The following is a 25,403-nucleotide window of genomic DNA, read 5'->3' as shown; positions in this document are numbered from 1 at the left end:
ATAATCCTAAGGAAGCCAGAGAAATCAGGACTTCAACCTAGAAAGGAAATAGCTGTACTAGAAAAGAACCAGCCAATTCAAAATCCTGGCTAGAAGTGCCTCACAGCTGTGTAACGTCTTCCACTGGGTTCAGAGATGCCAGGAAATTGGAGCAGTCTCTTCTTGTTCCTTCAGAGGTCACTTCAGAAAATCAGCTGGAGTCCAGGACTGTTTAGCAGTGTTGAAATGTCTTAAAAAAGAAACTTTAGAACTGCACAAACCAGCAGCTGCTACGCTGGCCAACCATAAACCAAAGAAGAGACATGAACGCTGCACAGAACAATAAAGAGGCTTCCCTGGAGGCTATCACGCCTTTATCGCAAACGCAGAATGTAAACATGGCCTCAGAGAGATTATATATGGCTGCACCGGATTCAAGTCTGCACAGAGAAAACTGTCACATGCTAATGCATTCAAGATACTTCTTAGATATTTTCCACAAATGTGTGCCTATATAAAATACAAGCACCAAATAAAGGAAGTTGCATTTACTTTAGTTTACTTAAAGTCACAGCTACATGCATTTTTAAACAGCTGCTAGTTCTGTTGCCTAAGAAACGCTAATAGTCACAGTGATGTAGACATGTATTCGCTTCACATTTAAGAACCAGCCTGTTTCTTTGGCAACAGAGACAATGGTATCTATTTTATAAGATTATTGACTCAAGCCTAAAGTGAAAGTAAAATGAAAGCAGCGCAAACTGGGCTGCACAAAATAAAATCAGTACATTTATGGAAACATTCTTTGCTTTACATAGTTATACCTATATGATCTACATAACTGGCCATTAAAAAGAATATATGCTTTGTCACAGGCTTTGAAGGCTCCACTGCACTGACTTGAAGTCAAGAAGCAGAACCCTGAGAGCCACCCAGCAGATCTTCAAGGGCCCCCAGTTACATACTGAAGGAGACAGGTTAGGACAGGTTAAGTTACCCAAAAACCAGTGTAGTCCCCCCCCCCAACCAGGCCTCAAGACTTTTAAAATTACTTTCTCTGAGGATTCAGTAGCTAGAAAAGCATTAGCTAGCATTAGCTTCGCTGTAACAAAAAGGCTGTCAACTTACAGATTTGAAAATAAGGGACCAGCAGTCTTGAAAATAAGGGACCAGCAGCCAAAATAAGGGACCTGCAGCCTCACCTGTTCCAGGCACTCCAGTCTTCCTGTCCTCCTGCAGTCTGGTCAAACTCATGCTGGTAGCTTTGAGAACACTGTCCAACCAACTTTGTAACCAGAGGTTCAACTGAATAGAATCTGAATCACATGCACCACAAGGCCTGTGCAGCCTCAACTTAAGATGGCTCCCTGGCCTGGCTTTGCACTGCAAAGTTTGCAGCAGCACGTGCAACAAAATGGCATCCAGCATTCAAAAACCCCCTCAGCTTGCATTAACTAGTCACACACAAGGCATGCAAGCTCCACCCCCCAGTCATTCTTAGACTTATTATTGGGTGAGCAACACAGCCAAGCAACACAGTTGGAGCCTCCCTCCTTCCTGGCTGGGAGGGAGGGAGGGAGAGGAGCTGCTTCCTTTGAAATTTAAGGGACATCATTTAAGGGACATCCATCAATAAGGGACAGCAGCGGGACATGGCACTGTAATAAGGGACTGTCCCTTCAAATAAGGGACACTTGCCAGCTATGCTTGCTTGTGAATTATCACGCAGGTTCCTTCTGCTACCCGGATGGCAGAATAAAATCTCTTTCTCTGAATTAACTCCTCGGTGTCTGTATTAGCTCCTTCTTCCCTCCCTGGGAGCAATGCTCTTCCCACCCGTGGGCAAGGCCTGAAAGGCTACAATACAAGTCCTCTCCTCAGCTTCCCTTACCCCTCATAATTATAGGCATAGCACCAGCCAGGTAGAATAGTTTCTATAACAACCAAGAAGTATCATTAAATAAGGATGAAGCACCAATGCCAACCTTTTTTAGCCTCTAAGAGTTGTTCCATGGGTAAAATGAGACAAATATATACTGTAACGTGTACTGAGTCCATGAGACACAGCAGGGAGGGAATCTAAAACAGCCCGGTCCTAAAACCCACTGCTCCAGCACATAATTGCTTGCCATGGGGCATATCAACAGTCAAACCAGTGCAATCCCAAAGAACGTTTGTTTGCCACCTTTTAGAACTAGGGTGGGGAACTTGAGCTCCCCCCATCCCACACCAGAATTCTGTGGTTTTAAATATCAGGACATAATAACAATAATCTGTTCCTTAAAAAAGTAAAGGTAAAGATACCCCTGCCCGTACGGGCCAGTCGTGACCGACTCTAGGGTTGCACGTTCATCTCACTCTAGAGACCGAGAGCCAGCGCTGTCCGAAGACACTTCCAGGTCACGTGGCCAGCGTGACGAAGCTGCATCTGGCGAGCCAGCACCAGCACAGCACACGGAAATGCCGTTTTACCTTCCCGCTATAAAGCGGTCCCTATTTATCTACTTGCACTTAGGGGTGCTTTCGAACTGCCAGGTGGGCAGGAGCTGGGACCGAACGACAGAAGCTCACCCCGCCGCGGGCATTCGAACCACCGACCATACGATCAGCAAGTCCTAGGCACTGAGGTTTTACCCACAGCGCCACCCGCGTCCCTCATCTTTTCCTTAGCAGGTCTTAAAATTAGGTTAATACAACCTCAGATGAACAGAAACACATGACATATTACACTGTGTCATATGAATGACAGAATTCAAATGAGGCTGTGCTTTCTTTTTCCCATGACTCTGTGTGTGTGTGTGTGTGTGTGTGTGTACACCCACACACCAAGAACAAAAAACAAAACAAAAAATACTGGGGAATTAATTAATTAATTAATTAATTATAATAATAATAATAATATATTTATACCCTGCTTATCTGGCTGGGTTCCCCAGCCATTCTAGGCGGCTTCCAACAAAATATAAAAAATACAATAAAACTTCAAACATTAAAAATTTCCCTAAACAGGGCTGCCCCCAGATGTCTTCTAAAAGTCTGGTAGTTGTTTTTCTCTTTGACATCTGGTGGGAGGGTGTTCCACAGAGCAGGCGCCACTACCAAAAAGGCCCTCTGCCCTGTTCCCTGTAACTTCGCTTCTCGCAGTGAAGGAACCGCCAGAAGGCCCTCGGTGTTGGACCTCCAGTATCACAGTAGTGATGGGTGAGCTGGTATGCTTGGCAAAACTGCTAGTATCTGCTGTGTTGTGATAGAGATGGACCAGGGATTCCTTCCATTGCCTTCCTGTGCTGAGAGGCAGCAGTAGAGGTTAGAGTGCTGAAGCCAACATTGTACAAGGACATGATGGCTGGGGATATTGTTGGTTCTTATGATGTCAGCAACCTGAATCCATGATGGTACATCTATCCAACATAGCAACAATACACTTTCACATCTCTGAATGTAGCAGCATCAGCACCCTCCACTGCTATGCAGTGTTGAAATGTAAGGGCAAGGCTCCCCTCCACCTTCTGTTGCCACGAGGTTGACCACTGGTAGTTTTGCCTAGCATACAGCCTCACGGCTCGCCACTTCATTCAAACTAATGGAAATCAAGGAGGTACCCACAAACAACTCTCTGAGGTGTCCAACCATCAGCCTGATTTTCCTGAGAGAGACAAGAAATACTCTTATAACAATATGTAAAAGAAATAACAGAAAATCTGGAATAATTCTTTAGCAAATAGCAGGGCCAGGCATCTGCTTCCACCCATTATGGTCTAATAATTGGTATAAGATTTTCATTGCATTCTATATTATAATATGGAATTATCAGTTTTACTGTCATATAAATTGTTACGAGTCTGTCTAAACAATACATAGAACTTATGATTATATTTATGCTTAGACCATGTATATGTGGAAACTCACCTGAAAATCATTTGGATATCCATGCAAATATGCTTGATATTGAGGTTTTAGATGTGCAACAAGCCATTAAAAGTTTATAACATTCAAGGTTGTGTGAATCGTTACAAACTCAACTTACAAATAACTCGACTATGAATGTATGTCAGTATTAGTTATTGTAATAATCTATCTCCCATGAGTTTAATCTAAGGTATGTTCCTATATAAATTAGAAGTCACCCCTTGCCTTGACAGCAAACAGAGGAGAACTCTCAGCTGATTATTCAATTACATACAGTCATGGTATTCTCCTCTTGGAGATTCAGCAAAGTGAGCCAATAATTTCCCACAAGTGTTGCAAGATTTGTTTCTTTGTACTGGCATTCAAACCCAAACTGGTGGACATTAAACTTCTATGAATACTTTTGTTGTGGTATAGACAATTTTATATTTTGCTGGTTTCATTGCTTATTTTTAATATTGCTCACCTCAAGATTGGTGAGGTTAGAAACCTAAATCCCCTAAAAATTCAACTTTGAAGACGATGGCTTCCTACTCAGGCTGTCTTCTGATTAAAGATGCTTGAACAATCATATGACTTGTAGGGTGCAATTCCACTTCCCTGGAAGTTATGTCCCAATGACCTCCTCTGAGCAGACAGATACAGGATTCAACTACATTCTACTAGATTAAATCTGCATACATATGCATATGAATAAAACTCTCTTTTTCTTTGTTTTTAGATCGTACACACAGTACCATAGCAGGAATCACCTTAGAAAATATACTCACTCCTATGTGAAAGAAAACAGAATTCCTCTAGGAAGGCACTTGCCATCTAGCTTTGATAATTTACAAAAAATTAAAAACCTACTACCAGATTAATCAGGAGCACTATTTTAATTTTTTTCCTTAATTGATCAATCTAACTAACTGTTTAATTAGCTAAACACTGCTGTCCTACATCATAGGCTTGCAGTACCCAAAATACTCAGCACTGTGGCCTTGAGTTCTGAAGCATCCTCCACTTACCCAAATGCTGGTCCTTCATCATCGATGTAACGTTTCTCAAAAGGTCTTTTTCTTCCCCACTTTGCGTTAAAATTTTTATTTTTAGACCTTGATGTCCACTGAAGTTGAGGGTCAGGCAGCAGGGTGTTTGAACAAGGGGGGGGGGGAGGTGTGAAAAGAGGACAGAAAAAAATGAAGGAAAGCCACTGCCAGCAAGTATTGACAATAATGGGCTAGATGGACCAATGGTCGGATGCAATATGAAGCAGAGTCCCAAACAATTTCATTTATTTCAGTTACAGTCTTGAGTCTGTGGTCCTTTTCACTCCTTAGACTTTACCTAAAGGGCTGCACGAGCATTCAGCAAATGAACCCAGTTTCACAGTGGATGGAACTCCTAACTCTCTTATCTCGCTATTATAACAAGTAATTCAATCTGCTCCATGTCCCACAAATCAATGGAAATTTTGGAAATGTAAGACCCGCCCCCATCTACACACTTTCAATATGTGTGCGACCATGTAAACAAAATTGCTCCACAGACCAGGAAGTGACACGGAATCATAATAAAGACGTCAGTGAAACATCTCTGAAAGGATGGAAATGCGGCAGGGGTGGAGCGGGGTATTTGCATGCTTTTTCAATGGGTTCCAATTAAAGTAGTACCTCTGGTTACGTACTTAATTCGTTCTGGAGGTCCGTTCTTAACCTGAAACTGTTCTTAACCTGCAGCACCACTTTAGCTAATGAAGCCTCCCGCTGCTGCTGTGCCACCACCATGCGATTTCTCGTCTCATCCTGAAGCAAAGTTCTTAACCCGAGGTAATATTTCTGAGTTAGCGGAGTCTGTAACCTGAAGCGTATGTAACCCGAGGTACCACTGTATGCACGAATTGGCATATTGCATCCCTGAAAACTAGCAATCTGTACGTGTAGCCAAAGGCTTTGATCTCAGACCTTGCATGCATAGTGCAGGGTGCAGAATGATCTCTTTTAAGGATAGTGTCCCTTCTCCCACCAGGTCTCTGTGCTTAGTGCACCACCATTGAGCAAAAACACCTGGAGGCTTGGCAAACCTGCCCTTCTCAATAAAGGATTGGAAAACTATGGCCTTCCAGATATTGCTGGACTGTTAACTTCCATCACCTCTGACCAAAATGGTCATACTCTGTAGGGTTGATGGGAGCCCTGTAACTCTAGAAGACCACAAGTTCCCCACCTCTGCTCTACGTGGAGGCTTCTCCTTATAGCAGTAGGTTCCCTAGTCAAGCCTTCAGTGCACAGATGCTCCCAGCAGAAGCAAAGTCATGAAGAAGAAGAAGAAGAAGAAGAAGAAGAAGAAGAAGAAGAAGAAGAAGAAGAGGAGGAGTTTGGATTTGATATCCCGCCTTTCACTCCCCTTCAGGAGTCTCAAAGCGGCTAACATTCTCCTTTCCCTTCCTCCCCCACAACAAACACTCTGTGAGGTGAGTGGGGCTGAGAGACTTCACAGAAGTGTGACTGGCCCAAGGTCACCCAGCAGCTGCATGTGGAGGAGCGGAGCCGCGAACCCGGTTCCCCAGATTAGGAGACTACCGCTCTTAACCACTACACCACACTGGCTCCTCACACTCATGCATGTGAGGAGGAGCAACCTGCTGTATGAGCCAAGGCATCCTCCAGTCCATGGGCTGGATGCAGCCAGCAGGCCTCTCCCCACGCCACCTCCTCTCTCAGGCCCCTTTTGTCCTGCTGGTTCCCTTTGATCAGCTGAGCATGGCAGAGAGGGGGGACAAAAAGGCAGGGTGGGGAGGTTTCCCCTGTACAATTTGCCACCACCACAAGTAGGGAACAGCTCAGCAGCAGGGAAGAGGAAGAAGGACTGAGTCCTGCTATCAAGCTGCCCATGAATAAAGAGTTTGCTTTCTTTCACAAGGGCAGTTTATTGCCTTTCTGTGGTGTACACTGAGAAAGGAAGCCTCCTTTCAGTACATAGCACAGAGACACTCTCTTTCTCCCAGGGCACTTGCTGCCTTATTGTCTGTGTCTGAGTGAGAGAGAAAGCGGTGTGCATGAGATATCTGTCTGTCTGTCTCTCTGCTTCAGGCCTGCCCATTTAAATGGATGGGCTTGCTGAGATGCCGTGTCCTTGCAACAAGCACGTGGGGAAGAGAGGACGTAAGTGCTTCTTATGAGAGACCCCTCCTCCGTATCTTGCTTTTATTGCACAGAAAACTGCAGTCAAAATGAACAAATGAAAGGTGTTAAATAGTTTCGTCCTTCATTTTTCATAAAGTGTCAGCTCAATGTGTTATTTATCATTCGCAGGCATAAAGTGCAAAACTAGATATTTAAATACAGTGGTACCTCGGGTTACATACGCTTCAGGTTACAGACTCCACTAACCCAGAAATAGTACCTTGGGTTAAGAACTTTGCTTCAGGATGAGAACAGAAATCGCGCGGCTGCAGCGGGAGGCCCCATTAGCTAAAGTGGTGCTTCAGGTTAAGAACAGTTTCAGGTTAAGAACGGACCTCTGGAACGAATTAAGTTCTTAACCCGAGGTACCACTGTAGTACACAACATCTTGTGGGATACCACTGTAATTATAGAACATTTAATTTTCAAAACATGAATAATGCTTGCCCTAAAATAGCTCTTCCCAAGCTCTTCACAGCAGTGCAGAAAACAATAAACTTCTGTTTACCTCTTGCAATGTGCGATCCCACGGGTGGGAAAGTCTAGACAGTGGGGACTGAACATGGACATCATCTGACTGTGAGGATTTCTTCTTTGGTATTCGATACTGGAATGAAACATTGCATTTTTTGCAGCAAAAGAATGGAAAAGAAAACAACAAAACAACATTGAACTCCACACACAACCTTCAAGGAAAAAAGAGTTAAGGTACAGAAACTAGTAAATTATGATATTCGCATTTGGAACTCTGGGCACTGAACTTGTGAGACTTCCAGTGAAGATGGCAACAAGTAAGGCTACTTATCTGTGAACTCTGCAGACTGTTCTGGTTTTAGTTTACTTTTATTTTGAATACTGTTAAAGCATGCTCAGCAGCATTTAACAACAACAATTAAATTTGTATACCACCCTTCATCCAAAGATCACAGGGCGGTTCTCGACATAAAAATATAAAATGAGAACACAAAATACATAATACAACAAAAACCAATAACCCTTCCCCCACAAACACATCTAACAGACCATAGAATGTTAATCAGGCCTACTCACAGAGGAACATATTTACCTGACACCTAGATGGGTAGAGAAGGCACCAGGCAAGCATTCCACAAACAGGGAGACACTGCAGGAAAGGGCCACTCTTGTATTGCCACCCTCCTCATGGAGGAGACACAAGAAGAAGGGGCTCAGATGACAACCACAAGGTCCAGGTTGGTTCATACAAGAGCCATTTAAGGCTTTTTAAGTCTAAACCAACACTGTGAATTGGGCTGGGAAACTAACTGATAATCAATGAACGTTAGAATGATGTCGGATAGAAATTAAGTGGTTTCCAGCTGTAATGCTTTAAGAGAATATGGGGGGGGAGTTTAGAAATAGGTTAAAATTTATTGATAAGGATTTGCTGAGCTAACAATTTGAATTGGAATACAAAAAAGGGAGGTATGAGGAGGTCTGGGAAATAGGTTAATGAAAAATAAGTAATGGAAACTTTATGTGTTTTTAATTATTTTTATTTTTGTATTTTTGTTATTCTTTTTTCTTTTTGATTTTTACTGTATTATTATTGAAAACTTTAATAAATATTCTGGGGGGGGGGGACTAACTGATAATCAGTGCAGTTGGACCAGGCTCAGTGCAATATGTTCACACCATCTTGCCCAGGTGACAAACCTGACCACCAAATTATGCACTAGCTGAAGTTTCCCAACTGTCTTCAGATGCAGCCCCATGTATAATGCAGTAATAGTACAAACATATATCAACGTTACGTATATAAAAGCAATATTCATTAGACATAAGAGTTTTAATTTGCCAAATAGGTCAATCTTACGGTCGTTGTAGTTATGCTCATGTATTTTTCATTTCTAAGAATGTGGCATACATTTGTTTATTTACATGTAAATGTTATTCCGATCCATCCAAATGGTGACATTTTAGAAAAGCTACCAAATATTATGAGCTACACTCCCAAAATAATGGATGCAGATCAAGGACAACTTACTTGAGGCTGACTTGATGGTGATTTTTTTCCATGTCCCTCCATAGTTGCCGCTGTACAAGGCAGACAGAAAGTAGCAGTATTGTGAATCATGTTATAATCAGCATTTCCAAAAGTAGCTAATTAAAGTATCATTAGGAGGCAATGCATATTTCCCAGATGTTAAAGGTAGGCACATCCCGGGTGAATAAAAATGTTTCTCTGGTGATTGCTTTCTCCAAAATCTGTATACAGCTCCAAGGCAACTGCTGATCCCAAGGACTTCAAATCATAAGGAGGCGGCATTAACGACATGCCTATTGTTTTCATTTCTGCTACTGCCAAGGACATTAAGTGATAAAAAGCTGGTCTGTGCCGTTTCGTTTGGCAAGTTCCAAGTTGATTGGGAAACAGAACATCCACCAATCCAGGAGGCTTTTCTATGCTAAGCGCTACTTTGAAAGAAAAAGGTCTAATTGGTACGGCATCTTCTGCATCACAGATTTAGACTATTAAAATAATTCTGACACAGGCCTTGTACAAATGTAATGGTACAAGGGAGAGGAAACTGAAAATGCCCCATGGACTGGCATATTCCTCCCTCTTCTTCCTCTTCCAGGCATGTTCCTTCCTTTCCCCCTTTATTCCGCACCCCTTTCTGCACTAGCTATACTGAACATTATGTGTAAATGAGTCTAAATAGACCCATTAAGTTTAAATTTCTGAGTGGCTTTTGGCAGATTTTACTACAACATCAATAGCCCAGATCAAATAGGTACTGTGTTCTGTCTGGATTTTGAGTCGTGCTACTCTTTATAATTGGTGCACACTCAGAGAGCCAGTGTGGTGTAGTGGTTAAGAGCGGTAAATTCATAATCTGGGGAACCGGGTTCGCGTCTCCGCTCCTCCGCATGCAGCTGCTGGGTGACCTTGGGCTAGTCACACTTCTCTGAAGTCTCTCAGCCCCACTCACCTCACAGAGTGTTTGTTGTGGGGGAGGAAGGGAAAGGAGAATGTAAGCCGCATTGAGACTCTTTCAGGTAGTGATAAAGCGGGATATCAAATCCAAACTCTTCTTCAGTGAATCACTAGTAATGTTAGCATATCTCCTTGTGGGTTGACATGTAGTGATCCATAAGGCTTGGTTTGGCAAGAGATGCTGGGAAAGTGGTAGTGTGAGACATTATCTACAGCAGGGTTGGGGAACCTATTTTTTAGCGTGGGGAATCCTTCAGAGAGGCCAGCGGTAGGCTGACCAGACAGAGCAACAAGTGTAAATGTTATGTCTGTAAAGGAAGCGAGTTCCTACACACATGCACGTACCTCTCTGCCTGTCCTTCATCCAGTTAAGCAAGAGCATTATCAGAGTTCAAGGGCACATCCCAACCAAGCAAAAATATGCAATGTGCAAAGCAGAACCAGCTGGAATGCAGCCTTGGAAGTGTTCTGAAGGCCAGTCAGTGATGCCTGGAAGGAGCCACATTTGACACACACACACACACCTCACAAGTTAATGCTAGTTAACTATTAGTGTTGCATTTCTAATTGGGAGAGTAAAAATGATACACCTCCCCCATAACACATACATGTGTGTGAAATAGAGATATTAACCCACCACGACAGCAACAAGAACACAATACAATACAGTGGTACCTCGGGATGTGAACGGGATCCGTTCCAGAGCCTCATTCGCATCCCGAACAGAACATAAGACGCGACAGCACATCTGCGCATGTCACGTTTTGCCACTTCTGCACATGCGCGTGATGTCATTTTGACCGTCTGCGCATGCGCAAGTGGCGAAACCTGGAAGTAATGCGCTCCCCAAAAGTAATGCGCAACCCAAAAGTGCTCAACCTGAAGCGTATTTATCCTGAGTTATGACTGTATCAATGAAAAATTGGGGGGGGGGGGGAACAAAAACCAAAAGCTGAATGTCACTGTAAAAAAAGTTGTTCTCTAAAAATCACCTGACAACAAGAGTCTCACTCTTCTTTCAACAAGACTTTTGTAATTAACAGTTAGCTGCTTGACATGCCAAAATGCCACAGTCAAACCTTTTCTTGGTCTGGAGACAAAATAATAAGAAAAGCTTCATAGCTAAATCATTGTCTTTTTCTGAACTTGAACCTTGCAAAGAAACATCTGTACATCTAGACTGCATCTTTTGTATTGCCTCAATGTTTACAGTATTTTATCTATTCCTGTTATTATCAATGACTGGGTGAACCGGGGATTGTTGGGTTGAAATAAACGACAGACGAATGACAAGTGTCATATGGGAGGCATCTCTCGAGCATGTCTTGGGGAGTCCCTTTTATTGAATATTACAGCATTGCCACATATGTGCTTGTTGCTGATTGGTTAACACAAATACAATGCAAAGGTTGCATTAATCATCAATAGATTAAAGGTTGGGAAAGGGAACACAGAATTGGACAGGCATGAAAACCTCCTTATTAAACTATTACTAGTGATTGATATAGCAAGACTTAAACTATTACTAGTGATTGATATAGACATTCATCTGTAGATGTGGTCAACCATGCCTTAAGAACAGGTCAGGGTACAATGTTTCATGAACTCAATGTGAACTGAACATTCTAGGGTGGATGAGAACGGAATGCTTCAACTTAGAACGGTTTGCCAGAGTCATGTGCAGAAGCAAAACTTCCCATCAAGGGATAACACACCATGCATCTGATGAAATGGCCCGAGCCCCCAAGTGCTGGTGGCATAAAAATCCGTTAATTTCCAAGGAAATAAAAGGCTCTCGGTTGTTTTTGCTGCTGCAGCAACAACAACAGACTCCTTTCTGTAAGACAGCTAGGCAAGGGCTTCGTTGTTGTTGTTTAGGACACTTCGCGATACGCATAATACAACAAACCTGGGGATTTACAACCCCCTGTGTACGTTTAACTAGGACGTGGACGCCAACCGAAAGCAGCCCGGCTTCCTTCCGAGTAAGCATGCACAGGGACTGAGACTGCAATCCTAAATGCGTTTACATGGCAGTAAGAAAGACCCACTGGCAAAAGGGCTACGCCGTCAACCCCCATTAAAAACACAGATGAGCCCCCTCCCCGAGCCCACCCGCTCGTCTCTGCTGGGACAAACATCACATTATTTATGGTGCCTGGGTGTATTTAAAATGCAATCACGACTGCAGGACCAGCATCCCTCAGAAAGGAAGCGGATCCGGGCGTGTTCCGGGGAAAAGAAAACAAACCCCGGGTAGGTCCGGCCCCTTCACCACCCCCCTCTCTCCTCTCACCTGGCCACGGGAACGCCACGGCACCCCCCGAGCGCGCTCGGCTTTGTTGATCCGGAGTGGCGCCGGGAGCCGCTTGGTCTGCCCTGCGCACTTCCGGCACAGGCGCCGCCCCGCCGCTTTTTCTTCGGTGGGAAAGCCGAGCCGGGCGGCCACGTGCCGGGCGTTGCGCATCAGCCTCCTTGCTTTTCGGGCCTCTCTCCGCCCCACTTTGCCTCTCCGGGTCTGGCTGAGGAGGCCCTCCCCTCGCATACATCCCCGCCCCCCTCCCCGCCATCCCTTCATGGTCTCGTTTCGAAACTGCAACGGGAAAAGAAAGCTTTAAAAAAAAGTTAACGTGGGGTGGTTGCGTTGGTTCATTTAAAGGAAGAAAAATAGTAAGCCACTCTTGAGTGAGCTTTGCAGCGCGCTTGCCTGCCTTTTCACACAGTGGGTGTTGCGCGAGCGAGGGGAGAAAAGGGTTACTGGTTTGCCCCTTGGAAAAAATGGAATATGAGAGATGAGGTGACGCCCTGCTAAGAGATGTAGCGCGCAGTCTTTCTGGGCTGGGTTCCAGCCACTAGTTTCCTTTGGCTTGCCCTTTTGCCCAATTAAGCATAGCTCTAACTGCTGTCATGTTTCCCTTTCATTTTCTCTTTCTAAAGATACACTCTCACCCATTTCAACTACAGTATTGTTCATATGACTTGGCTTAAACTTTCTTTCTGCTTGGAGGTGTAGACACAGTTGTGCTCAATCCCAGCAATATTAAAATGTTCACTTCTGTTACAGCAGAAGATTACTGTTATAAGAATTTGAAGGTATTTTATATATGTTTACACACACACACACAGAGTCATACCTCAGGTTACAGATGCTTCAGGTTGCGTTTTTTTGGGTTACAGACCCGCCAAAACCCAAAAGTACCGGAACGGGTTACTTCCGGTTTCGGCAGTCGCGCATGCGCAGAAGCAGTAAATCGTGCTTTGCACATGTGCAGAAGCGCCGAACTGCAACCTGTGCGTGTGCAGACGCGCACGGATCACGTTCGCAAACCAAGCGTCCAAGCTTTAATAAAGATCAGGCTTACTAGCTTCTTTGCTTCTCAATATTCTCTGGTTGGTCTCTGTTATTTTCTCCTACCAATAGAGAACCTGCAAAAGGACTCTATATGGGCTCTTGCGTACCCCATAAGGGAAAAGGAGCAGTCCCCCCCCCATAACACCTGTTTTTTTGTTGATAATTTATATACTACTTAATTACAATACAGTGGTACCTCGGGTTAAGTACTTAATTTGTTCTGGAGGTCCGTTCTTAACCTGAAACTGTTCTTAACCTGAAGCACCACTTTAGCTAATGGGGCCTCCTGCTGCTGCCGTGCCGCTGAAGCCCGATTTCTGTTCTTATCCTGAAGCAAAGTTCTTAACCTGAAGCACTATTTCTGGGTTAGCAGAGTGTGTAACCTGAAGCGCATGTAACCCAAGGTACCACTGTAATACCTAAAGGGTGTAAAAGTAACTGATTAGAAGAGATAAAAATAAGTTAAAACTATAAAATTAGAATACAGTTAAACTTTCTGCTGGGATTAAAAAAATGTCTTAAGTATTCAGCAGAAATTCAAAGGAGAGGGTGTAGAATCTTAGAAATGTATTTCTAGTCTGTATGTAACATAACTACAGTCATACCTCGGGTTACAGACTCTTCAGGTTGCATTTTTTCGGGTTATGGATGCGCCAAAACCTGGAAGTACCGGAACGGGTTACTTCTGGGTTCTGGCGGTCACGCATGCGCAGAAGTGCTAAATCACGCTTTGCGCAAAAACGCTGAATCGCAACCTGCGTGCGCACAGATGCTGCGGATTGTGAACGCTGCGGGTTGCGAACGTGCCTCCCTCACGGGACACATTTGCAACCTGAGCGTCCACTGTAATGCCATTTGCTTCTGTAAACAGAAATGCTTGCTGAAAGATATTGCCTGCTTTTTCATATGTGTCAAAGGAAGCTAGTGGAAAGTTTTCAGATACCCTTTGAAGCTCCTCCCTGTTTTTGTAACCTGCAATCTATCAAGTGCTTGAAGTAATTCAGTCTCTGCTTTGTTTCTTAATTAACGCCTGTTAAGTGATGTATAGCCACCTAATGGCCTTTTCTTTCTGTGCTTCCCAAAGGAATGTAACAGATATGGGACCTGAATTATAAGAAGGTGTGAAGGAGTTTCCCTATGTCTGGTTTTCTCAAGGTCTTGATAAGTCAGGACTGGTCTAATAGCCAGGAGGCTCCTGAGAGGGAGGAGGAAAGGCGGGGACAGGGTCTACATTTATCTGGGATTTCCATAAAATTGGAAACCTGAGTTTGCTGCTTCCTCTTCTGCGTGTGTGTATATGATTTTGGTTATATCTTTCTGCATGTAATTTTCTTAATATAAATAAGGCTGCAGTCCTATAATGCTTCTTTGAAAATAACTTCCGTTGAATAGTAGAAATTGTGAAGCACAAGTAGATGTTTAGATGTGTATTGTGGGCATATGTAGGTTTACAACCCCCTAAGTATCAAGGTTAGTTCCATACATCACATTCATAAGGAATAGGCATACAATATTCTACATACTGCACATTTCAAGTTGTGTGGATTGCATAGGTGTAATGTTGTACAGTATGTGTTTTGGCCATATAGGGCACGTATGGCAGTTTTAACTTGGGAGCAATTTAAGAATTCAGTATGGTGCTTACAGAATTAAAGAACTGCATGAACTGCAAAGAACAAGGAAACCTCAATACAACAAAGATTAGGAAGCACTTTCCCACATTATCAGTTTTCATGCCTATCTTTAGCATGTGGTGCACAACTGAGTTTGTAAATTGTTTGCCCTTAAATTTGGCACCATAGCTATACTTGATTAGGAAACAATAAGCCCTGAACTACAACATCTTAATAGTTGACTCTGTTCAGACAGATCTCTGAAGCAAAATATCCAGAAGTATCTAGAAGCCTTTGCTGTTATTCTCAAGCAACATGAATGTAAGTATGTTCTGTATTTAGGGGTGTCTGTGCAGGGGGCATAAGGGGAGAGGAGACTGAGGGAAAAGTCTGCTTCACAGCCAGAAGACATGCCACCAATGGCCTTGGCACTTCACTGGATACTGGCAAAAGTCAAGAAATATATCCTGGGTTTAAATTGATCTACTTTTTATCTGTTACTACAGTGGTGGCTAAAATTACCCAGTTCAGAGAATGCTCTGAAGGTATCTACTAAAGTTTTACACTGAAGTATAGTGGGTTTGGGCCTCACCAGCACTTTAAAACATCTCATAAACCTCTCATCATTCTGTGCTACTTTGAAAATGGAACAGGATACAAATGCAACAAATAGAAATATTTGTCACTTTTTAAGTTGCACTGATTTAAGTTATTTTTACTGCCGTCCCCACCTGAACAGTGATATTTTAGGATTTTCTACAATATTTTTTACAAGAACTTGAATATAGTTGTTTAAGAAATGTATGGTTTTTTTGTTTATGTCATGATCTGTCTGTTTTATTTGTAGTGGTCACAGATGAATGAAGACTTGAGCTTCAGAAAACTAATAAATGGTTCAGAATGTCCAGAAACTCTCAGATATGACTTTAATAAAAATGGGGAGCTTAGGCATATGGATACCAATGAACCTTTTGTTTATGATTATCAAGATTCAGATAATGCTAATCACCGACATTATCAATTTCTTGGATACTTAATTACACAGTATGTTTTCGAGCTCCTGGAAAAGACATGCAAACTGCAAAAGGTTTACATCCCAACAGATGCTCCAGACAATGAATGTTGCAGTTTTTTTTTCATGAGTAAGAATGCCTTAACTAATTGCTCAACTCTAGTCGTCCTCCTTCAAGACAAGGGACCTTTCCGTGCAGGTCAGTGGGGACGGAAAGTCATCGTTCATGAAGGCCTCCAACACGGATCTCAAATACCATTCATCATAAAGGCTCTGCAGTACTCTTGGGGAGTGATTGTTTTAAATCCCAATGATAACTTCCTTGAACTGAAGACAGAACAAGAATGCTTAAGCCTGTCTGAGGGAAAAGACTCCATGTGTCCACTACAATTACCCGTGGCAGTCCCAAAGAGAGCGAGCAGTAGTCCTGAAGAGCATACAAGTTACGTTTGGGACCATTTCATTTCAAAGAGCACAGCGGAAAAGGTGGCTTTCATTGCCCATGGCTATGGAGGTTTGGTTTTCATCGACCTCCTCATGCAGAGAACTTCGGAGGTAATGAACAAAGTAGGTGCTGTTGCACTTATTGACTCCACACACCACACACCACACCAGACACAAGGCATTTCGCAGGTGCAGGCCTGGATATGGAAACATTGCCGAGAGTGGGTATCACACAGTGAACCTTTAGATAAGTCAATAGGCTTTATGGTGAAAGTGGATTGCCCTACAGTGTCCACAGGAACTGAAAATTATAGCCTGGCTCCTTCCTCTAGTCTACAGTCCATTTTCAGTTATCTTAAGAGCGCACTGAAAGTCTTCACTAAACAACCGTTCAGTCGTTCACCTATTCTTACAAGGAGCAAATCAATTAAAACAAGTTAAGCATCTGTTATTCATAGCCATTTTTTCTTCTAATAGAAGTTTTGTACTAGCTTTGATGCTTAAGCTTATCGTTGAGGAAAAAGTACTTTATCTAAATATGGAGCATATCGTTACCAGTCTAATATTTGTTGTCCCATTTCCATTTCTGAAACTTTATGTGAATTTAAATGTAACAACTGTTCCTTGTTTCTGGCAAAACTTACTTCCTTCCTTTGAAAACTCTGGAGTTTAATCTGAATAAATCACTCTATACATTGCAATTTTGAGTGGAAACTTCAGTGCATAGCAAAAAGAATGAGAAAACTTTGCTTGAAAGATGGGTTTACTCATTCATCCTTCCTATTTCATCATACTTTGACACAATACAGTTGAGTTTAATTCTTAATATCCTAAAATATTTATTTTTTAAATAAACCAATTTTAACGTTTAAACTCCCACCCACCATCCTTTTCCAAAAGAGAATTTCCCATTTTGGGTTGTGCAACTAGAAATACCTTATTATTTCTGTAGATGTAGTGTTCAGCTGATGGCTGGGAAATTAGGACAGATAGTGGGAGTAGTTATAACATTTCAGAATAAAAACCCAGTCATTACTTTTACCTTTTCTTCAGGATGCTTCTACAGGACATGGTAGCTCTAGAATGATTCTTGTTAATTATATCCTTATATAGCCCGAAAGCATTTATTTAGAACAATAACATATTACTCTCCTGCAGCTTCTTTGACATATTAGAATTAAATAAGTTGCAGCCTAAGCAATTCCAGTCAATTCCATTGAAAAATGAATTAATGAATGTCTGTCTCTGAGGCTGACCAATATGATCCTGTGTAAAAAAAAGACCAGTCTCAGCTCCTTTCTTCCATTTGCTTTCAAAATGCAATTGGCAGATGTTTGGACAAGACGTGGAATCATCAGCTTTAAGCAGTTCATATTCCACCTGTCGCTCCTCTCCCAGTGGGGCATTAAATGCCTTGATACAGAAGGTCATACTTGGGAATATTCTTTGGATCAATTGGGCTTCGTACGATTAGTTTTCCACGCATTGCTCCACGGTAAATCACCTCAATCAAATCTATGAAGTCTTGTTTTGTTTTGAAACTTCCCACAAATTTAGTGTGATCTGGAGATCTAAGTAGGAAAGCAAAAGGGAACAAAGTAAATGAAAGCTGGAACAACAATGTACAAGCTTAAATTCTGAAATAGTCATAGCTCCAAGTCTGAACCCTAAAAAAAACTCATGCCACAAATCATTTAGTCTTTAAGGCAGGGAGGAGAAACCTCAGGCTGAGGGGACAAATGTAGCTTTTTGAGACTCTACCTCAGGCTTTGAGGCTCTTCCTCAAGTACTTTGGCCAGACTGGAACATGTTCTTAACTGTGATGTTGCATTTTGCTTACCTGGATGGAGAGATGCAAACCACCTATGGGCCCACTCCCATGGGCCAATTTTGACAGGTGGGCTGGATAGTTTTGCATGAAACAGCCTGGCTGACCAAATAAGGAGGCCTGGTGGGCCAGAGGCTCCCTACCCCTGGCTTAGGGGCCTTGATGATTAAAAGGTATATATATCCTGTTAAATGTGGTATACAGTGGTATCTCGGGTTAAGAACTTAATTCGTTCCGGAGGTCCGTTCTTAACCTGAAACTGTTCTTAACCTGAAGCACCACTTTAGCTGATAGGGCCTCCTGCTGCCGCTTGCTAACATCACAAATGGTCACAAACAAATATCATTCCAAGAATAGCTTGTACTTGGGTTACATGCAAACCAACTTACCCATAATCCACTTTCATATGCTGCCCGTTGAAAAAGAAGACAGTTGATGGAATATAGCTGATGTCAAAATATTGGGTGTACACTGGCACTTTGTTTACATCCACCAAGTAAATTGCAGCCATTTTACTTAAGTCATGAGATGTTTTTGCAAGCTGTAGAGAAAAGGTTATAAAAAGTTATACTGTCCAATATGAGAGGGCAAGAAATAAAGTCTTGAATTAAATTTAACACATTTTGAGAACAGATTGATAATTGAAGCACCAGTGCATGTGGGTTGTTGTTTGTTTGTTTTTTGCGGGGGTGTGGGTGGGTGGGAATGACATGAAGGAGTAACTAATGTCCGTTTACTTCTGGTGCCAACACCAGCACAACTATGTGCTGTCAAAATATCAGTAGGGCTGAAGTGTTGGTAATCTGGGTTAGGACCAGGATACCAAAGCACTATCTCTTGCCATACAGTTCTATGTAAGGTAAATATTTTAAAGGGGAAAGTAAAATAAACTAGTAAAAATGAAATTTAAGAGTCTTCCAAAGAGTGGCTGATATTTTTACCCCGTGTCTCCTTTTCCCTCCCCTGGCCTCCTGAGTTCCATTTTTATATTTTTATACTTAAGCCTCTGCATAGCACCCGTTATTTGTAAAGCACAATGTACGCAGATGCTACTTTATTAATAAAACATTTATTATTAAATTGCTTCTTATTAGCACAGAAAACCTTCAAGGGAATTCTGGTAGTAAAATGTCCTCTTTTGTTTTGTTCACAGCCGTGGGTGGGTGTGTGTCTGGGGGGGAAGTGTCTGACTTGGTTGCCCCAGACAACAAATTCCTACTGGGAGTGAGGAGAAAAAATGCAATTGCAAGGAGCAAAATTCGCCTGCTCACAATATCGTCCAGCTGCATGCAGACGAGATCTTCATCTCTGCCGAAGCGGAGGACCAGGACTTTCTCGGCCACGCTCTTGATTGCCTCATCCACCTCCTTTTTGCTGCCGAGCTTGGGCAGCAAAAAGCTCATGGCGACTGAGCGAGGCGGGAGGCTCAGACAAGCTGCTGCAGCGCGGCCACCGACCCATGCGGAGCGCATGCGCACAAGCTTCTTTCGCGCAGAAAGAGGGCAGTCGCGAAGCTCTTCTTGCAGCTCCTCGTGATTGGCTCGGAAACTGGCCAACCAGTGGCAACGATTGCTCAGCTCCTTCGGAAATGGATAACGTGACGTTAGCGGAACTATTCGAGGGTGGGGGGAGGGTGCATCTGCATACCCACTTCCGGCGGGAAGGTGATTGGAGCCGGACCGGGCATGTGCGGAGGAGTGGAGCGCGCGGAGCTTCAGTTTGAGGTGATTGTTTAGGATACCGCCGAAAATATTTTCTGAGCGGGTGTAATGCTGGGATAGCAGAATGTGAACGGCATTACGAGCCTCCAAATATATAGAGTTGCGTTGGTGCACGCTGGATTTCTGGGTGTACCTACTCAGAAGTAAGTCCCCTGGAGTCCAACTAAGGGTTACTCCTAGGTAAACCTGTATGCCATGCATTGCCAAACTTGGCCTTCCAGTTGTTTTGGGACTACAATTCCCATCATCCCTGACCACTGGTCCTGTTAGCTAGGGATGATGGGAGTTGTAGTCTCAAAAACATGGGGAGGGCCAAGTTTGGCCATGCCTGCTGTATGCTCTAGTTTGTAGCCTCCATCTGGTTGAAACTAATGGGCTTAAGTGCACTTAGCTGTCTTTTACTGTGGCTTCTGTGAGGAAGACACTTGAACGACTGTGTGTGGAGCTGGAAGATGGGTGTTAGAAGTGCACAAGGCAGTTAATGTTGATTCCATAGAGCAGCCTTTCTCAACCTGTGGGTCTCCAGATGTTGTTGAACTACAACTCGCACCACCCCTAGGTAGCAAGGCCACAGCTCAGGGATGATGGGAGTTGTAGTCCAACAACATCTGGGGACCCACAGGTTGAGAACCGCTGCCATGGAGAAACAGATAGCTCCCTTTTTCCTGCTTCTCCTTTTATAAAAAAGGCAACTGATTTCCTTGTCTGGAGTTAAAAGATCATAGGAAGCTGCTTTATATCAAGCTAGATCAGCGGTCCATCTGTTTTAGAATTTTCTGCAGCTCTCTTAGGGTTTCAAACAGGATAGCCTACCTGGAGATTGAATATGGGACCGTCTGCACAGTGCTCCACAACTGAACTATGGCTCTTTGGTTTCTCTTCCCCAATGGTGTAGATGGTGAAAGGGAGGTGTCCTGATAAAGGACAACACAGGGGTGAGAAGCCTGACCTGGGGGAAAAAACCCTTAAAAGAGTTATCTGAAGTCTTCAAAAAAGTTCTATATGACATGTAGCTTATGTGCAGCTTAGAGAACAATTCCATATGATGATGTAGCTGATCATTGGTGGAGGAAAGTTGTCAAACTTCTTATTTCTTAAAGCACTTTAACCATGTGGAAACCAGTTTTAATATTCTCAAACCTATGTTTTCTTCCAGAACCTGTGGGCCTCAAAGCATAGTAGCAAGTAACTGCATACTTGACAAAAGGAAAGGTAACTTAATATTTCTATAAAACCAATCTTCTTATTTCATAGACATTTCTGGCCCGAGGCCCAATTGCTTCTAGTCCTCTTTTTAGGACTGCAAATTGTGTTTATTGAATTTGGCCACCAGTAATATAATTAAGTTATATATAAAGTTATTTTGAATCAAGGTGGTAATGCAGATGGAGCTCATTTGAAAGCTTTACTGAAATTAGTGGGGCCCATGTACTGTAATTAAAGATGGGCATATCAAAAAGTTTCTGGTCTGTGAGATTTTCACATGAGTTCATTTACAAGTCTTGTACATGCTGTTTCCACATTAATATTTGGGTTTTTAAAAATGCATTTTGAATGTATTTTCTCATATGAATTTCTAAACATTTTATTTCAAAATATTGAGTTTTTAATAAATGTCTGATGTAAAGTGCATAACCTATTTTCCCCAGTTAGGAAGACTTTTGCATTATGCTTTGAAATTGGATGACTTTGTTGCTGATGTAAGTGAAGGGCCTATGAGGGTGAAAAGAGAAAAGGCTGATAATTCTATTGGTTCTTCAGTGTTAAAATGTCAATGCATGGAGCTATGATAGAGGGCAGGGTTATTGAACTGAGGAACGCTGATGCTCCTCCTTAAATCCATACACTGAGTTTTCCAACAAGTTATTCATAAGACACAAACATATCCCTCCCTTTGAAGCACCCCACAGCTTTGTCCCACCCCAGCTCTTCCTTTTATGTCCAGCCTTTTATTTCTCAGTATCTATCACATTCATTTCTCCAACTGGCATTTTCAGTTGCCTAAAGCCTCTTAATTTCCACAGTACAATCCTATTCATCAGGGCTCGGGGAGCTTGTTTTAGTTTTAGGGTTGCATTCCCTTATGAGGAGACTTCCAGGGGCTGTATGCAAGTGGAGGGCAGGGTCAGGGGCAAAAGAGGATGGAGCAGTGGATTGTAGCCACCCAAAAACCAGCCATTTCTACAATACCCCTCCTCCTCTTCTAGGAAGTAAATTACAGTTCAGTGACACATTCCAGGTACACTCAAGCAGGGCATGAAGGAGGGCTAGTGAGGGGTGTGGCATTGCATAGGAAGGGTCCTGTCGGTCAGAAGAAACACTCAGACAGCTGCCTTTTGGCCATGGTTCCCCCACTCCTTTAAATCTTTAAATCTTTACCCTGAAGAAAGTCCCACTGAGTTTACTTCTAGGTAAAGAGGTACAGAACAGCACCTTTAGACAGCTTCATCAATTCTCCCTTGCTCTATTACAAGACTAGAATGCATGTTTTTACTGATATACAAAGTGAGCAGTATTTTAAGATAGTTAAGATTAGCAGCAGCTTCAGCTTGCTAATACTGAATTATCTTCTGTTTTCCATGTATAATTGCAGATAACAGCCGAACATCACATTTCCAATTACAACCTTCTAAAATATGCATCTATTTAATATTATTCGAAGATCTGTCTTCCAATTAGCAGCATCAGATGGGACAAAAAGGAGATTATTTTTAATAATGCCCAGCAGAGTCATAACTTGTAGAACTTTGGTTTTGTCGGCTTGGTTGAACAAGGACTCCTCCCCGAGTGCTACTGAGAAACTAGATTTGGATGGATGGAAACATGTAATGCGGTCTGCACAGCAAGAAGAAGCCACTGAAAGAACATCACAGAGTGAAGAAGATTCTCCTTTAGCGGTTACTAGGGAACTTATTGAGATGTGGAGACTATCGGGCAGACTTGTTCCTGAAAATATTAGCGAAGAAGATTTCAAGACTTTAAACGAATGTCCCACCAAGAGTTCCATAAGGAAGTACTTAAAATTCTTGGCTATAAAAGAAAACAGGAAGAAAGCTGACAGAGAAAAGAAAGAAAAACGAAACGAAGCAAAAAAGGAACGAATGTTAAACACTCAGGAAAATGCTGGTGGTGAGCTACCAAATACATTTCTCCCTAAGTTTTGGAATAGGTCACAGGATGCCGTGTACAACTGGAGAGCAGCCCAGTCTATGATCTTTGGTCAGCCTCTGGTGTATGATATGAACTATGAAAATTATATGTCACACAGAGAAATGGAGAATACAGTGAAACAGCTGATGGAATGTGAAGGGGCCAATCGTAGAGCTTTGGACCCATTTCACTTGCATTATTGTAATCTCAAAGCAGGTGGTCCGTATCACAAAGAATTTGTCAAACGTTATGGAGAAGCATGGGACAAGTTGTTTGTGACTGTGACAGAAGAGTCTTATGTTGAAGTCTTTCCAAAAGATCAACTTGTCTACTTAACTGCTGATTCTCCCAATGTGATGAAAACATTTGAGCATGATAAGATCTATATAATTGGATCAATAGTTGATAAATCAATGAAGACTGGACTCTCCCTTGCTAATGCAAAACGGCTGGGCTTGGCAACAGCACGCCTTCCTTTGGATAGGTGCTTGCAATGGGGGGAGGGTGCCAAAAATCTCACTCTAGATCAAATGATGCGCATCTTATTAACACTGAAAGATACTGGGAATTGGAAGGAAGCTCTGCAGTTTGTTCCACAAAGAAAACATGAAGGCTTTGTGGATACGTCTTCCTGGTCAAAGCAGCAAATTGACACATGGAAGAAAACAAAGTTGCATGAAAAAATGGCTGGTCAAAGAAAGGCACACAAGCAGTTTGCACAAAATTTCTCCAGGCGGCAAACACAGAAAAACTGGTGGGAAGATGTGTCTTAATAGCATGTTAGCCACCCAGTGTTTGACTGATTGTAAGTTTGAATTAAATCAAGATTTAACCTTAAGATTTTAACTGCTTAAACTTTTCTCTAGCTCTTGAGTTGCATGGGTGTCAGCCAAAGTGACACAAGAACATGCTTTTCTACAAAAATGAATGTGACATATTTATTGCCTGTTATTCAATATTCAGTGATAAGTTCCAGAAGTTATTCAAGAGCCCAATAATATCAAAATGTGACAGTGCATGTTGTAACCTTCACTCCTTCACTACCCTATTCTAGTAAGGGAATTGGTTTTCAGGCTGTGGATGCCAAATGAACTTCCCTCACAATACTTAACTATAAGATGAGGTCATTAATGTTTATATCATTCACAAGTACCCTTGGCTTCAAAAGATCCACAGACGCTTATGTCTAGGGTATCAGTGCCAATACTTGGTAAAGCAGAATAGATTTCTTCAGCCCCCACTGGCTAGCTCAGACCTGAAGCAAGTGAGAGTTCAGCAGCATGCTGCTGTTGCTGTACTAGGAACAATTTCTGAATGCTAGGGCAGCACAATGAATTTTATCTGTTTTATAAAGTTGCTGGACAAGAAGGAACCTACATTTTCTGGTAAATAGCAAATATGACCATTGTAGTCAGGTAATACGTAGATGTATGTAAATACGAGCTTAGCTGTGGTCTCATTGAAAAATAAATGGAAATTTATTTGATTTATGTTATGTGGCCTTTTTTTTTACAAGGAAAAAGCTAGATATTTAATGTTAATAACAAATTGGATCCATAATCATTATTGTGACTTATGTGGTGCTTTTTGGCCCAAGGGCCACCCAAGCATTGAACAACTGATAATTACAGCAAAAGATACAATAGAAAAACCAATTCTAAGAACATAAGAAGATCCTGCAGGATCAGATTCATGACCCATCAATAGTCAAGTACATGTCTGTGGAAAGCCCAAAAGCAGAATATGCATGCAGCTCTCCCCATTCATGTTCCCTAGCATCTGGTGTTCAGAGGCATACAGAGGTAGTATATATCCATCCTGACTAGCCACTATTATTACAGTGGTACCTCAGGTTACAGACACTTCAGGTTACAGACTGCCAACCCAGAAATAGTACCTTGGGTTAAGAACTTTGCTTCAGGATGAGAACAGAAATTGTGCAGCGGCAGCAGGAGGCCCCATTAGCTAAAGTGGTACCTCAGGTTAAGAACGGACCTCCAGAACGAATTAAGTTCTTAACCCGAGGTACTACTGTGGCCTTATTCTCCATCAACTCCATCCAAAATGGTGGCCATCAATACATTGTCTAACAGCAAATTCCAGTTTATGTGCTGTATGAAGAAGTACTTCCTTTTATTTTGCTGAATCTTCCTATATTCAGTTTCATCAGATTACTTCAGGTATTTTGACAGGGACAAAACCTTTCTACAACTTGCATAATTTATACATCTTTTCAGTTTCTTTCCTAATGACCCCTAATACAGAATTC

The 25,403-nt window shown here is 42.4% G+C and overlaps 4 protein-coding genes across 20 annotated transcripts in view; 2 read left to right on the top strand and 2 right to left on the bottom strand.

Annotated features, from left to right (window-relative positions):
• The window catches only part of SENP7 (SUMO specific peptidase 7), a gene marked incomplete at its 5' end in the record, with an annotated part of 40,295 nt that extends 27,703 nt beyond the window's left edge, over positions 1 to 12,592 (bottom strand). For 4 of the 7 annotated variants that reach the window (XR_014167757.1, XM_081908372.1, XM_081908374.1 and 1 more), the window contains 5 exons: positions 4,899 to 4,996; positions 7,564 to 7,662; positions 9,061 to 9,110; positions 11,730 to 11,847; positions 12,311 to 12,592. Coding sequence is in view for 6 of the 7 variants with exons in the window: in XM_081908372.1 (XP_081764498.1) it covers positions 4,899 to 4,996; positions 7,564 to 7,662; positions 9,061 to 9,110; positions 11,730 to 11,847; positions 12,311 to 12,592 (647 nt within the window). Of the gene's footprint in view, positions 1 to 4,898; positions 4,997 to 7,563; positions 7,663 to 9,060; positions 9,111 to 11,006; positions 11,103 to 11,729; positions 12,056 to 12,310 lie in introns of those variants that run through there. The other 3 variants (XM_081908373.1, XM_081908376.1, XM_081908377.1) reach the window with 3 other exon arrangements.
• Positions 3,101 to 17,050, top strand: LOC309368436 (putative protein ARB2BP). Of its 10 annotated transcripts, none has more exons than XM_081908537.1 (4): positions 3,101 to 3,462; positions 7,691 to 7,846; positions 15,236 to 15,300; positions 15,827 to 17,050. In XM_081908537.1, the coding sequence occupies exons 3-4, from the start codon at positions 15,295 to 15,297 to the stop codon at positions 16,874 to 16,876; spliced, it is 1,056 nt and encodes a 351-aa protein (XP_081764663.1). In that variant the 5' UTR covers positions 3,101 to 3,462; positions 7,691 to 7,846; positions 15,236 to 15,294; the 3' UTR covers positions 16,877 to 17,050. The 10 variants fall into 10 exon arrangements, with proteins under 10 accessions (XP_081764663.1, XP_081764660.1, XP_081764661.1 ...); XM_081908534.1 differs by having other exon boundaries at positions 3,101 to 3,577; XM_081908535.1 differs by lacking the exon at positions 3,101 to 3,462 and adding an exon at positions 3,546 to 3,659.
• A 199-nt stretch (positions 17,051 to 17,249) lies between these two features.
• Positions 17,250 to 19,753, bottom strand: TXNL4B (thioredoxin like 4B). The gene is made up of 3 exons (XM_081908592.1): positions 19,535 to 19,753; positions 18,653 to 18,804; positions 17,250 to 18,006 (listed from the first exon to the last, which is right to left on the bottom strand). The coding sequence occupies exons 1-3, from the start codon at positions 19,733 to 19,735 to the stop codon at positions 17,841 to 17,843; spliced, it is 519 nt and encodes a 172-aa protein (XP_081764718.1). The 5' UTR covers positions 19,736 to 19,753; the 3' UTR covers positions 17,250 to 17,840.
• A 148-nt stretch (positions 19,754 to 19,901) lies between these two features.
• Positions 19,902 to 24,620, top strand: TRMT10C (tRNA methyltransferase 10C, mitochondrial RNase P subunit). Of its 2 annotated transcripts, none has more exons than XM_081908518.1 (3): positions 19,902 to 19,987; positions 21,141 to 21,196; positions 22,578 to 24,620. In XM_081908518.1, the coding sequence occupies exon 3, from the start codon at positions 22,621 to 22,623 to the stop codon at positions 23,905 to 23,907; it is 1,287 nt and encodes a 428-aa protein (XP_081764644.1). In that variant the 5' UTR covers positions 19,902 to 19,987; positions 21,141 to 21,196; positions 22,578 to 22,620; the 3' UTR covers positions 23,908 to 24,620. The 2 variants fall into 2 exon arrangements, with proteins under 2 accessions (XP_081764644.1, XP_081764645.1); XM_081908519.1 differs by lacking the exon at positions 19,902 to 19,987 and adding an exon at positions 19,988 to 20,127.
• Positions 24,621 to 25,403: the final 783 nt, after the last annotated feature.

Source organism: Podarcis melisellensis, assembly GCF_964234715.1.
Source record: "Podarcis melisellensis genome assembly, chromosome: 4".
Lineage (NCBI taxonomy): Eukaryota > Metazoa > Chordata > Lepidosauria > Squamata > Lacertidae > Podarcis > Podarcis melisellensis.
The sequence above is the reverse complement of the archived record's forward strand: the minus strand, read 5'-3'. Positions and strand labels throughout refer to the sequence as shown.